The sequence below is a fragment of the Arachis hypogaea genome, chromosome 14, assembly GCF_003086295.3.
Source record: "Arachis hypogaea cultivar Tifrunner chromosome 14, arahy.Tifrunner.gnm2.J5K5, whole genome shotgun sequence".
In the NCBI taxonomy this organism is placed as follows: domain Eukaryota; kingdom Viridiplantae; phylum Streptophyta; class Magnoliopsida; order Fabales; family Fabaceae; genus Arachis; species Arachis hypogaea.
The window spans coordinates 140143132-140157953 of NC_092049.1; the positions used below are offsets into that span (position 1 = coordinate 140143132).

Sequence of the window (14822 nt, forward strand, 5' to 3'; positions counted from 1 at the left end):
TGGGTCTCCCCTTTGTATTGAGTCGCGGTCTGGGCTGAGCAGCCAAGGAGTTCGGTAGTCCTTGCCCTTACTGCTGCTGCCGCCTTGCCATCGTGACTTGTTTCCTCTCTTCTGGCCTCGCCACCGGTGACCTCTCGGATGCTCACAGTGGCGGCTCCCTTACTCTGATTTCTTGATGACTTAGGATTGTTTTTCCACAAATCTGGTTAACCCACAGTCTTAATGCAGTTTTCTTTAGTGTGTTTCTTCTTTCTTCTTCCACCAATTTCTTTTCCCATCAGAGTTGCCCATAATGGATAATTATATCCGTTTAGTTTGAAACCAATTGACAAATTGTCAGAATTGGTTTGTGACGATCGCATGCCAAAACTATTGCATGGCATATGTGCAATTTGTAATGTGAATTCGTCAGAATTTTGAATCCCTAGAACCTAACTCTGCTCTGATACCATGTTACCATGGTACAAAGAGTTTCTAAACGAAAAATTATTTAGAAAAGTATTATTTTTATTATTCATATTTCTGTAATTACAAGGTTCTTACCAATATATAGATCAAGAGTACGCTAAGAGTACACTCGTTATGTAATAATATCCTAATAAATTACATTGATTTTTTTCTAATTTTTTTGATATTTTCCTGATTTTGTTTCCTAATTATGATATTCTAATAAACACCAAGAAGAAAGTGCTAATGTCCGATCAATGATTCTCAAATGGACCCTTGAATTAAGCGAAGGAATGCTCAGCGAAATTTTTGACAGAGTAGCCATTGAAGAAGGACATTCTTCTTCTGCTTTGGTTGCTTATAAGAAGATGACTATTGATCAATTTTTGAAAAACAGCAATAAAAGTAGCATAACTTTTGAATTCGGCGTCTTTTGCGAGGATCCGCATAAGAGCCATTGGCGCCGCAGGTAAGCTCTCAAAGGTTCTAACTCAATACCTCTTCCTGTTGTCCAAAATTAACGACGAACACGCTACTATGACCAAGGTCATGACGAATTTGACTACATTGATAGAAAATATCAACAACAAAATTGCTCGAAAATTTATTATTGTCATGGAGTCAACCATCGGTTTCATATCAAAGGAAGAGAAAAAGGAAAAGGTGGACTCCAATGAAGACTTTGAGACGATTGATCGTATTTTCAAGCATATTTATAGATCTATTTGTGTTCTTAGCTATATTCTGTGGGATGAGGTTGTTCCCGAGAAGAATCCGATGGTTAACGAGCCTGGGTTCGAGTAGAGGTCATTCTCGGTCAAATTCTTTTCAATTTGGAAGGAATCAAGAATTCTATTGGAATGAACAATCATACTGATGTCGAATCATGAAGCAACTCAAGAAACTAATTGCTACTGTCTGGGTACTCTTAGCGTACTCTTAATCTATATATTTGATAAGAACTTTGTAATCACATATGAGAAATATGAATAATAAAAATAATACTTTTTTAAATAATTTTTCGTTTCTTCCTAAACTTTTTGTACCATGGTAACATTTTTTTTAGAAAAGTAATATTTTTATTATTCATATTTCTCATCTGTGATTACAAGGTTCTTACCAATATATAGATCAAGAGTACGCTAAGCGTACACTCGTTATGGAATAATATCATAATAAATTACATTGATTTTTTTCTAATCCTCTTTGATATTTTTCTGATTTTATTTCCTAATTATGATATTCTAATACCTTCAACACCATCTCTATCCAAAGCAGGCATCGTCCATTTCACAACCACCTTCACAAAACTGTTGTTAGAAAATAAGAATTCGGATACCAATGACAAAATCTCAATCCCAAGCCTAAACTCTTTCCACACAAGAGGAGCAAACCATAATCCATGGTCTCTCTTATTAGACCATAAAACCCCAATTAACTTGTTCTCTTTTACAAAGTGTTCTTCATACATATTACTATCTCCTCCTCCATTCACATGTCACCACATTTTAGCTAATTTTAATAACTGATTTTGGTATACAATAACATTTTTAATAGTTTTATCATCAAACAAGTGAAACAACCTATCACTGTGTATGCTAGGTATATATTTGCTATATATGTGAGTATTGGCGAATGGCGAATACAAAATTGTCTTTTCCGGAGATTATATTTTGAAACTTATTAAAAAAATTAATATATTTAATTAATTTATTATCTAATAATTATTAATTATTATTTTTATATAAAAATAAATTTATTTAAGTAGCTATTTTTCTAAGTATGAGTTTAATTTTATTATATTAATAGTGTAAAATATTTTACACAATTAATTAATTCCATCTATTTTTTTAAATTATCATTCATGTTATTAATATAAAAAAAACAGTTATTTTTATTAATGCAAAACTACTTAATTGGATACTACATAATTCAATTGTTCTTTAATTAGAAAAAAGGCTGCAAACTTTAACATCATCATTTTTGTTCCATTATGCAACAATGTCAGTCCTCATAAAGAACCATACATTCAACATTCAACACTCTCAATCACAATAACCTAACCTTAAAAAATTAGTGCAGCCCATCTCATCAACAAAAAAGAAAACAAATATTTTATCCAATGCAACATTGTTTCTCATGACAGGATCCCATTTTTCTATAATCATGTCTGCTGTGAATCCACCACAAGAGATTGCTCAATGTGTTGCCAGCATCAAAACGCTTTAAGCTTCTAATCTTCTCCAATGCAACTTTATTGTTATAAATTCCTTCAAGTGCATACACAAACCCCATCCATCCGTCTCCTACTGTATACAGAGATGGTGACCACTTCACAAGGTCCTTAACAAAATCAACATTGGAGAATAAGAACTCAGTAATAGACAATAAGGGTAAAACATGAAAGCCAATCTTACACTCCCTCTCACTTTGATAACAGCGTATTAGATCAAGTCTATGGTTAGCAGCAAGATAACCAACTAACTTATTGTCTTTTGCAAAATCATCTTCATAGAGATTATCACCCTCTTTCACATGCCACCACATCTTAGCAGCATGAATCTCCAATGATGCAAGAGTTGATCCAATGGAAGCAAGATGCAGGTCACCATAAGCTAGTCCCATCAATGCAGCAGAATAGTAAATATTTACAGCTTCACTGTTGCTGTCTTGTTGCCATCCACGTTCCCAATGACAAAGATCTACATATAAAGGAAGATATAACATGGCGGGAATGAGAACCTGTTGAGGAAGAGATAGTGAGATCAGGTGTGAAGACTTGTTGCATAGAATGAGAGGAGACAGAGAGAGAAGGGTAGCAGAGAGAAAGAGAGGAATCAGAGGGTTTGATGAGGTAAGGATGAATATACTCTTGTATGTTGCCATCGTTGAGGACGAAGTTCTGGAAGAATGAGTTTGTAGACAAAGAAGAAGAGAAAAAAAGGTTTTTAGAGAAGAACTTTGAAGGGTCAGGGAGCACTCTGGAGTTTGTAAGTGGGAAGAGAAAAGGTTGTTCATCATCTAACTGTCTTGTGTTTGCCATTATCTGCATTTGCATGCATGCACTGATTTTGAGTGGTGTTCATGTGAAGTTGTTTTATATATATAATGAGAGAATGTGTAGTGTCCAATAGGAACTCATTCTAATTTTTATTTATAGTTTACGTGTCATAAAAAGTAACTCCACATCAGCTTTTATGTCATTATCAGTAAATAGAAACTCAAAGAATCTCTCTCTTCTCCGTTAGAAGGAACTAATTTTAGTTCTTATTGTGGTTCCATTTAATTATTTAAATTTATAAATTCAAAATAATTTAATATTATAAAATATTAAAATAAATAACTTAAACTTGGTTAGTATTTTAAATTTTATAAATAAAAATAAATAATTCAACTAAAAATTATTTTATAATATGTAAAAATTAAATTTATTTTTTATGTAAAATAAATAATTAATTATGATTTAATATAACAATATAAATAATATTTGATATTAATTTAACATAATTATTTATATTAATTATAATTTAATATAACTAATTATTAAATAATTAATATAAATAATTAATTAAATAGATATATAAGTATTTAATATAATAAATTATTATAATTATTAATAAATTAATAATAATTTAATTATTTAATATATTTTTTATTTTTTTTATTAACTTACCACATAACATAATTTTATTAGTTATTGCAAGTCCCTGTTTAGAGGAATTCTCAATTTTGATCCACGTGAAGAGTTCTCCTTCCCTTTTCACTCCAATGGTAATTGAGTCCCCATATGTCAGAAGAGGGACTCTATTTTTTAGCATTGGAGTTGCTCTTAAGACTTAAAATCAGTTTTTGCCTTTTCCTCTTCTTGACTTCTTCAACACAGAAAAGATAACTTAAACCCATTTTAATTTAATCACTAAAATTATTCTTAACACTACGTTGGTTTCTATGAAAAATGAGTGAAAAGAAAATAAATGAAAAGACAATGAATAAAAAATAATATTTTTTTTTATTTAGTTATCAAAAAAATAGGAAGGAAAGAAAATTTTTGTATAAATCTCACTACTAACAAAATTTTCTTTTCATTGCAAGCAAAAAAATAAAAATAAAAAATGCTATATTTTTATATTTTCAATACAATTCTTAATTATATTATTATTAATAATTATTAATATAAATTTAGTTTTAATATATTATTATCATAAAAATTTATATTTAAATATTATATATATTAGATAAATAATTTAAATCAAATATATAAAATTATAATATTTTTAAAATGTAATAAAATATGAATAAATAAAAATATTTATATTTTATTTTATATTAAAGGTATTAATAAAATTTTATACTATTATAATTTTTTATTTTTATTTTTTTTCTATTCAGATTAAAAAAAATTATTTTTTTTTATCTATTTTCTATTCATTCAAACAACATATAAATAACTTAACTTTTTTTTTTATTTTCTTTCTAACGTCTAAACAAAGTGTAAGTGAACCTGTTTGATTTTTGGATTTAGATTTTCTAAATTTTGAATTTTATTTTTTAGGGTAAAGTATGATTTATTACTATTTATTTTATAGGTGTGATTAAGAGAAAATATGAGAGAAAAAATATTTAATGGTGATTTCACTTTATGGGAAAATAAGAGTATACAGGAATAAATCGTATTTTATTTTTGGAAAATAGTTATTATTTTAATTTATAATTAAAAATTTTTTTGTTTAATATGATTTATTTCGGTGTAATCGTGTATTTTTGGAGACGATAATAATAATTACTATTGTTAAATATGACTTATTTATTGTCTACATTAGTCACTAACAAAATTTTGTGCAGGTTCTTCATTTTCCTCCTCAACGACAAAAGGGAAAGAAAAGAAAAAGAATGTTAGTATTGGCGTAGACAAAACTAGTTAAGAATGATGATTATGTGATACTTGTCACTAAGTGATGATTTTAGTTGATTACTGTTAATCATTATTTCTATGTTATACTCCATTGGTATTTTGGATAGTGTGTAATTTCTATTTCTAGAGGAAGCTATGATTAAGGGAAGTAATGTTAACATTGAGGGAAGTAACACATACTCTAAATGCCATAAAAAAAAAGTGTTCTCAACTCATTTAAATTATTGTTTATTTTTAATTATCTTCTTTTATCATGTTTGTTATTAAGGGAAAGATTGCTGACCTTAATTTGATTTTAGGTTTGGGTTAACCATCAAAAATATCTCCGAATTATTTAAACGCTGACAAAAATATACTCGAATTTTACTATCAACAAAAATGTCTTTAAATAATTTAAAAACACAACAACAATATCCAATAAAAAATATATTTTTAAAACATACTTTAGAGATTGAATTTTGACGCAATTTTTTGCAAGCATGATCACAAAAATAAGATATTATTATACAAAAAAATTGGTGATTTTTCGTTAAGTATATATTTTTTTATAATTTTTTTAACAACTAATAATACTTTTAAAAAATTCCAAAACAATATATACTTAACAAAAAATTATCAAATTTTAAAAAATAATAATATTTTATTTTTTTTAATCATAGATGCAAGAAATTGCATTAAAATTCAATCTTTAATGTATTTTTGAAGAAATACATATTTAATGTTAGTTTTTTTTTTTTTTTTTGCAAGATTATCCAACATAAAATATGTATTTCTCAAACAATACATTAGAGATTGAATTTTGATGCAATTTTGTGCAAGTATGATTAAAAAATGAGATATTATTATTCTTAAAATTTGGTAATTTTTTATTGAGTATATATTTTTTTGTGAAAAAATCACAAAAAAATATATACTTAGAAAAAAATCACTAAATTTTAAGTATAATAATATCTCATTTTTTTAATTATGCTTGTAAAAAATCACGTCAAAAATCAATCTCTAAGGTATTTTTTAAAAATATATATTTACTGTTGAGTATTGTTGTGTTTTTAAATTATTTAAAGACATTTTTGTCGATAGTAAAATTTGAGTGCATTGTTATCAGTGTTTGAATATTTCGGAGACGTTTTTAGTGGTTAACCCTTTGGTTTTTATAAATGATGACAAACATTATTTGAGTTAAAAGCCCAATTATTTGTCTAACGTGTGTGCTGAGTAATGCATGCCCATCTATGTATTACTTCAACCCAAATGAGTGTTGCCTCAGAAACTTAATGTATTATAGCTCCATCATTTAAACTCATTACTTGCTAATGAATAATATATCAGTATATGAACTAAGGGAGAGAGCACCGAATCAAAAGGAAGAAAGAGAAGGATATCTGTCAACAACAAGGACAGCTGTAGTTCTAATAAAGCAACAAGACATAAGGACACTCTCATTTTTCCAAGGACATCAGCAGAGCAACATTCAGAATTTGGTGAAGTAAAACACAAAGTTGCAAGAGAACAAAGGTGGTGGTGTAGCTCCTCGAATAGCAGGGATAATGGAACAAAAGAAAAAGGTGATGCAAGCCAAAGAAGAAAGCAAAGCCAAGGACAACAGAGGTGGTGGACGGGTTCCTCAACCAGCAGAGTTAGTGGAGCAAAATGAAAAAAAAGGACTGCATGCCAACAGAGACAGCTCCAACCAGTGACGGATCCAGAAAATTTTGATAGTGGGGTAAAATATAATAATAATAATAATAATAATAATAATAATAATAATAAAAATATTATGTGTATATAAAAATTAGTTATCAAATTATTTATTAATCATTATGTATTCGTATATAAATATATGTATTGTTTAATTTATTTTTAATATGTATTTTTTATTTTATATATATACAGGTAGTTATTTTCGATGTAAATCTAACATGATTAGTTTTTATAATATCTAATTTTACAAATTAAAACACTAAAATTATCATTTATAAATAGGATAAAGTATATTTTTTATCTTAAAGTTTGACAAAAATTTCAAAAATATCCCTAAGTTTTATTTTGTTTTAATTTTGTCCCAAAAGTTTTCGATTTGCATCAAATATACCCTTGACGGCTAATTTTTAAAAAAATTTAAGATCGATTCAACAACAATTACATAAGAACAACCCCTCAACACAAGCAAATCAAGCATAATTTTCATGCATCATTGTTATATTGGTCTTAAATTTTTTGAAAATTTAGCTTTCAAGGATATATTTGATGCAAATAGAAAATTTTTGGGAGAAAATTGAAACAAAATAAAACTTAGGGGTACTTTTAAAACTTTTGCCAAACTTCAGAGAAAAAAAATATACTTTACCCTTATAAATATATGTCTTTTTATATAGGATAATGCTACATATTCATATTTTTTTGTTAACCAAGTCCAATTAAATTTGTCTAAGACAACAAAAATCAGTTATGACTAATATTATTTTAAGTTTTATTGTTTAACTTGCATGAATAGAGTTAGTTCATAAAAAAACTTGGATGTGTAGTATTTCTTTTACATATATATAAGAAAATACTTATTTAGAAATTTATTTCTTATACAATTAGAAGTCAATTTTTATTGAGATTCATAGTTGAAAAAGTTCTTTCAATTAATGTAGCTGTTACAAAAAAAATTAAAACTAATATGAAAAAAGATAAACAACACTCTTTCGAGTTAATTTCTAAGGAAAAACACAAATTTCATTTAATTTGAGAATTGATCATTCTCATGATATCTAATATGAAATTTTTAAATTACTTATGAAATACCAAAAATTGAGTAAAAAATTATTGTGGGGTCAAATTTAATAATTTAGTGGGGGCAAATAAATATTATTATCATATACTACTCAAAAAAATTTCAAATCATAGTGGGGGCGATTGCCCCCACACTCCAATGCATACATCCGTCCCTGGCTCCAACGAGTAGCTGGTATAAGAAATGGATGATAAATTTAGAAAACTCCAAAATTAATATGATGATGATCACACATTATTAAAATATTTAATTACAAAATTATTAAGTTGAATTTAATGCACATTTGTTGATTAATAATTTTGTCATTATGCAGATTTTATGGATGGGCTTGAAAAAAATTGATCTAGCCCAATGTAATAATAATAATCAACCTTGGTGCAAGAATGATATATAATATATGGCTAAATTATTATAGTTGGGCCAGAACTTTGGTAAACAAGTCCAAAATAAAATATTTGTTGCAAGACCAAAGCTTGGTCCGAAACTAAAATTGGAAGAAAGCAAAGTTTCATGCTTCCCGCGGTTACATTACCCCACTAAGGAATGGAATTCAAAATCATTGAATTTAGTTTAATTGCCTTGGTAACATGAAATAAAAAATGCAAGTGATTTGATGACATTAAATGGGTTTTACACGTTACTAGACAAAAAGCATGGAAAGTTGGTTTTAATTGATTTTAATTGATTTCATTTATTACTACCAAAACTTTTCTTTTCTCTTCTCTCCCTCTTTTCTCTCTTCAGATTCGGTCACATCCATCAGAGGAAGATGGAAGATGGAAGGAAGAACAAACTATCAGACGAAGGAAGAAGAAGCTAGAAGAAAGAAAATGGCTAAGGTGATAATGTCCTTAGCATAAAGAAAATCTACAGTATGGTGTGGCTGAGATCTTTGTGACTAATGGTAAGATGTGGTGAAGAAGTCTCAAGCTCTCCATAACCAAAAATGGAAGAAATCCAACTCGGTCAGAGAAGAAGATCCCTTGGGTATGGCTCATCTCTACTTTTGCTCATCCATAACAGGAGGTAGCTACTGTAGTTACATAGGGAAGAAGCAGAAGAAAGAGCAGATGGAGCTGTCAAGCATCAGGGACTCATCAGGGGTCAGGATTCCTTCTTGGGATGCAAGTCAAGATAAAAGGCCCAGATTGATGAAGCTTGGTGAGAAGGGATGAAAGTGCGGTAATTGCATGTTGGATTTTGCATTCGGTTTTCTCTCATCTCTCTCTGTCCGAACCGGTTTGATTTTTGAAGAAGAATAAGTTGGCTCGATTCAACCATTTCAACCTTAGAGGCTTCCCCTTCTATAATAAGGGTGAACAGCCAAGCCTTGAAGTAAGGAGAAAAGGAGTGAAAGCGTAGAGTTCTTATAGCTACCCAAACTAACAGAAATTCTTCTCCTTCAATGTTTTTCATGTTGTATTTTTCTGTTTAGTTTTGTCTGTCTTGAGTCTCATGGAAAAAGGCAAACAGTGAGATTTGTATGAAAAATTCATAGAGCGGAAAAAAGCAGAGTATACAAAATTAAAAGAAAAAGCCGTAGATGTCCTAGAGGTCCTTTGTACATCTGTGTTGTGTTTCATGATTCTGTGGGAATCCCCTTACAAGTTGGGTTAGCACTTAGCAGTTGAAAGTTTGGTAGGTGACCAAGTCAAGTTCAGGACTGGGGATAGATTGGATACTTCTTTGTGTGATTCTCTCTCTCTTCTACTCCATTTCAGTTTCTGTTGCTAAGGAGACAAAATTGAAAATTATCTCCTAACTGGGTACGAGACAAAGAAAATGTCTCGTGTCTGATTATGAAACAAAACGTAGAAAAATCTCCAGAAGTTAATTTTAAAGGCAGCAAGTATTACTCAGTGAAAAATGGACTAAGATTCAACCCTCCTTCTCTTAGGCACTGATTACCATCAATGGAATAAGCAAAATTGAAGGGCAAACTGAAGACATATAAGAAGTCTCACTCCAACATTTGAAGGCAACAAAAAGAGAACAAATTCAGAGCATCATCAATTCACACTTGAGCTGAATTCTTTTTCTTCTACTAGTGCTTAATTTTTTATTTTTTTTTATGGCTATCTTATGTCATCTTTTGTATTGAGAAAAAAGGTTGAAAATGTGAGGAAAAAAAAAGTCATGAGAGAAAAGGCAAAAGAAGCAAGAAAGATCCACTGAATTTCTGTGTATTTAAGTTGTTGAACTAGGATTAGTTCTCCTTACTAAATTGGGTTAGCACTTGGAGAGTTTGAATATGTTTAGATTCTCCTTTCAAGTTGGGACAGCACTTTGGGTAGCTGAACTTTGGTGAAAAAAGTTTAGTAGTAGATACTAGTTGAATTAGATTGAAATTCAACAGTATTGGTGATTGTGGATTATAGTAGAAATTCCACTATGGTTTGTGGTGGAGACTGAATGTAGAATTCATTGTACTTAGAATCAGAATCAGAATTAGGATACATGCTGGTCTCGTTCTCTTCTTCTGTTTTCTGTTACTTTTCTGCACATAAGACAAAACAAAAAAATGTCCGACATTTCTAACTTCCGCAAAAACAGAACTTGAAATGTTCAATTTTGAGTTAACTTGATTCAACCCCACTTCTCGAGTTATATTAGTACCATGAGAGTTGAGGAAGAGAGAGTGAGATCAGCTTTAAATACCTGGTATATGGAACATGATTCAACACGGCGAGATGGATAGCAGAGAGAAACACAGGAAGCTGATGATTTGCTGAGGTAAGGGTGAATGTACACTGAGTTGTGGCCATCTGCTTCAACAAAGTTGTGGAAGAAAGAATGTGTGGGTAAAGGCGATGAAAGAAGGTCTGAAGAGAAGAATTTGGGAGGGTCACCTTGATAATCCATTGATGGCAACAGAAAAGGTTCATCTTTTTCTCCTGTGAGAGCCATTTTGATAGGAAGAACTTGTTAACTTGAGTGAGAGACTGAGAGTTTTAGATGCAAATGTTTTTTCTAATTATTTATAAGAGTTGTGTTATAATACGATGAATGTCATTGTTGCGTATCCATGGTTTTTTTTATTAGAGAAAACTATGCTGATGCCTCTTTAGAGAAGACAAGGGATAATTTTAGTTACATGTTGGCTTTTAGACTGTGTTATAAGCTTTGGCTTTTGAAGATACAACCAAACCATATGATAGATCGAAAGACTTGATTGCTATATGTTATAGGTGAGGGATACATGTGGAAGCATTTTGGATTTGCATTGACATGTGTTTTGTCTTTTCTATTTTATGGTTAAGTTTAGTTAATATTTGAAGTTATCCATCTGACTATAATAATTTCATCATCTGATTATTTTCATGTGCTAAAGTTCATTAGCTACTTTGGGTAAAAAAAAAAAAAACTACTGCTATACTAGCTAGAGCACTTAGCTCAAAAATTAGAACATGATTTTCAATTTATTGTTCAAAATCCTGATTTTCCTATAAGAGGCTCAACTATCCTCGTTCTCTTTACTCTTATTTTGCCAAGTGATGGAAAAAGGTTTATGCATCTTGTCTATCTTCCTAGTTATCCACTTTTTATAACATTCATATTTGCTATAATGTTGTTATTTCCAATATTTTCTAAATTAGATAGAAACATGTGTTAGCAATTATCAACAAATATATCTCTAAAATTTCAGTTCAAAATTTTAAAGAAAACATCCCCATTTTAAAATGATCAGTATTTCTGATATCCTTTTTCGTAATTTCCTTTTCGAATCTTTGCTGATTTATTTTCACAAGAGTAAACAGAAGCCTTATGTTTTTTTTTCCACATTGAGTAAAGGAAAAGAGGTTACAATATACTAAACTTATACATAGTATCATCACTTTATGATAAAATTGAAATCATCATAAATGGTTGGAAATAAGGCAGTAATGACCGAATAAGTTGCCATCATAATCAAAACTACTTACTACTACCTCTGCTATGAATCCACCAAAGCAAATTACTAAATGAGTTGCCATTACCAAAATGCTTCAAGCTTCTAATCTTCTCCAAAGCACTTTCATTATCATAAACTCCTTCCAATGCATACACAAACCCCTTCCACCCTTCTCCAACACCATCTCTATCCAAAGCAGGCATTGTCCACTGCACAATCTCCTTCACAAAACTCTCATCGGAAAATAAGAATTCAGAAACAGGTATCAATGGTAAAAGCTGAACCGCAAGCCTACACTCTTTCCACAGAGGAGGTGCAAACCATAATCGACTTTCTCTCTTATTAGACCATAGAATCCCAATTAACTTATTCTCTTCTACAAAACCTTTTTCATACATATTACTATCTCCTTCTCCATTTACATGCCACCACATCTTAGCTGCATGAATTTCCAATGCTGCCAGAGTTGATCCTAATATAACAAGTTCTGTATCATTATATGCCAAACCCAACAATGCTGCTGAATAGTATGCATTTATAGCTTCACTTGTGCCCATTTGATTCCTTCCGTCAGCAAATTCGGTTAGTCCTCCGGCCCAAGAGTGCAATTTGTAAAGATCAAAACACCTTAAACGTGTGTAATGATAATGATTCAAAGTTGAATGATAATGTTCAGCCTTTCCTCCTCCTAAGTTCATAAAATCTGACATAATTGAATAGGCTTGAGGCTTGTACTTCTTACCCCATTTTGGATCAATCTTTGCTAGCACTGCAATCCCATAGAGAAAGTATCCCAAATGATAATGGTGATTATTGTAAACTCCAAAGCCAAATTCAGCACCTGGATCAGTCGAACCTTGTTTGGTAACAATTCCGCCCCATTTCTCATCATATAGAAATCCATTGCCATTGAAAGTTCCATTTAGCCATGGATCAATGGTTTCACTCAAGAACTTTTTAACCTTAGCAACCACACCAAGAAAACCAACCTCTTCTCCTATCAAAGCCAACCTTGCTGCCCTTGCTATCAATTTCCCATAAAAGTAAGTTGAAGTAGTTGTTATTGCAGAAGAATCTAGATCCTCAACATCTTTAGAAAGTGCTGATTTGATTTCATCATAGGATTCTTCTTTCAGTCCTCTGTTGGAATGCCAATTCACAGGAACAGGATCAGTTTCCAATAACCATGAATCTCCAACAACACCAACAAGGTCCCCATCAATGCTTCTATACTTAAAATGTTCAAGAACATTCACATTACCCTCATCTTTAGACAGAAGTTGAAGATGGAGAGGGTGAGCTAGCATCAACAAATTGCCAAAACCTTTCTTCTGCCATTTGTATTCAACACAATATGGCTTATTGAACAAAACATCCCCAGAAAGAGGGTAGCAAGAACTGTACTTGTCAAGAACAACCTCGGTTTTTGAACTTGAATCTGGTATAACTGCTATCCGAAGCATCACAGGAGCCCCATCAGAGGAATTATTGGAGAAAGTGAGCTTCAAGTCATGGCTGAAACTAAATTTGATCAGTGAAGAAGTATAGATAAGCCAATTCTGACCATTGCCAAGTTTAAGAGAATACTTGTTGGGTGAACCATTTGAAGAAAAAGAAGAGAAACTGTGTATGGAAGTTATACAAAGAGATTCATTTCGAGACAAAGAAACAGTAACATAAGGGCTTCCCCTAACAAGGAAGAAAGTGAGATTGGAAGAGGGAAAATCAAGAGTGACACTGAGATCACTGAAGGAAGATATTACATGGCGAGAAAGAGAACTTGTTGAGGAAGATATAGTGAGATCAGGTGTGAAGACTTGGTGCATGGAATGAGAGGAGACAGAGAGAGAAGGGTAGCAGATAGAAAGAGAGGAATCAGAGGGTTTGATGAGGTAAGGGTGAATGTACTCTTTATTGTTGCCATCGTTGAGGACGAAGTTCTGGAAGAATGAGTTTGTAGGCAAAGCAGAAGAGAAAAGGTTTTTAGAGAAGAACTTTGAAGGGTCAGGGAGCACTTTGGAGTTTGTGAGTGGGAAGAGAAAAGGTTGTTCATCATCATCTAAGTGTGTTATGTTTGCCATTATCTGCATCTGCATGCATGAAGTGATTTTGAGGAGTGTTGATGTGAAGTGATTTTATATATACAATGAGAGAATGTGAGATAGTTAAGACTTAAGATCACTTTTTGCCTCTTCCTCTTCTTCAGCACAGAAAAGATAACTTAAACCCATTTTAATTTAATGACTATAATTATTCTTAGGTGAGCCTGTTGGATTTCCTATGTAATAGTAGTAGCCTATTACAGTAATTATTACATCTAGAAAATTGTTTGGTGACATCTAGAAAATTGTGTTTTCTGAAAGGGTAAATAGGAAAGGAATCCACTCACATACATAGTCAAACTATGAAAAAATATAGAAAGAATAATAAAGCTAATTTTATGGGGTTTTTTTGTTTGGTGTTTAATTTTGGTTTAAATTATTTTTTATAAAAATTTTAAAATATTTAAAATTTTTTAACTTTTATATTTTTTAATTAAAAATGAATTATTTAACCTATTTTAATAATTAGGCAACATTTTTTAGACATTATAATCAGGGATAGAACCTAATTGAGAGAGTGGAGTCATCCGGCTATGGTTCTCCTAAATTTTTTATAAAAAAATTAATAGTACTTCTTCAAAAATAAAAGATAGTTTAGTTGCTTCAAATAATTATTCGTATTTCGTAACTCTCTATTTCACAAGTAATATTTTTTCTACTTTTGAATTTAAATATAAAAAATTAGGTATT

The 14822-nt window shown here is 30.7% G+C and overlaps 2 protein-coding genes across 8 annotated transcripts; both read right to left on the reverse strand.

The window, feature by feature from the left end:
• Nucleotides 1-2414: 2414 nt before the first annotated feature.
• LOC112744709 (glucan endo-1,3-beta-D-glucosidase) lies at nucleotides 2415-11272 on the reverse strand. 7 transcript variants are annotated; one of them, XR_011871527.1, is made up of 3 exons: nucleotides 10797-11107; nucleotides 2877-3189; nucleotides 2415-2790 (listed from the first exon to the last, which is right to left on the reverse strand). XR_011871527.1 is itself a non-coding variant. In XM_025794410.3 (3 exons), exons 1-3 carry the CDS (start codon nucleotides 11043-11045, stop codon nucleotides 2563-2565), a joined length of 792 nt encoding a protein of 263 aa, XP_025650195.1. In that variant the 5' UTR covers nucleotides 11046-11107; the 3' UTR covers nucleotides 2415-2562. The 7 variants fall into 7 exon arrangements, 2 of the variants coding, with proteins under 2 accessions (XP_025650195.1, XP_025650194.1); XM_025794410.3 differs by having other exon boundaries at nucleotides 2415-3189; nucleotides 10797-10903; nucleotides 10988-11107; XR_011871529.1 differs by lacking the exons at nucleotides 2415-2790; nucleotides 2877-3189 and adding an exon at nucleotides 6616-10635 and having other exon boundaries at nucleotides 10797-10903; nucleotides 10988-11108.
• A 632-nt stretch (nucleotides 11273-11904) lies between these two features.
• On the reverse strand, nucleotides 11905-14226 carry LOC112744706 (glucan endo-1,3-beta-D-glucosidase-like). The gene has a single exon (XM_029292378.2). It carries the CDS (start codon nucleotides 14124-14126, stop codon nucleotides 12054-12056), a length of 2073 nt encoding a protein of 690 aa, XP_029148211.1. The 5' UTR covers nucleotides 14127-14226; the 3' UTR covers nucleotides 11905-12053.
• Between the last annotated feature and the right edge of the window lie 596 nt (nucleotides 14227-14822).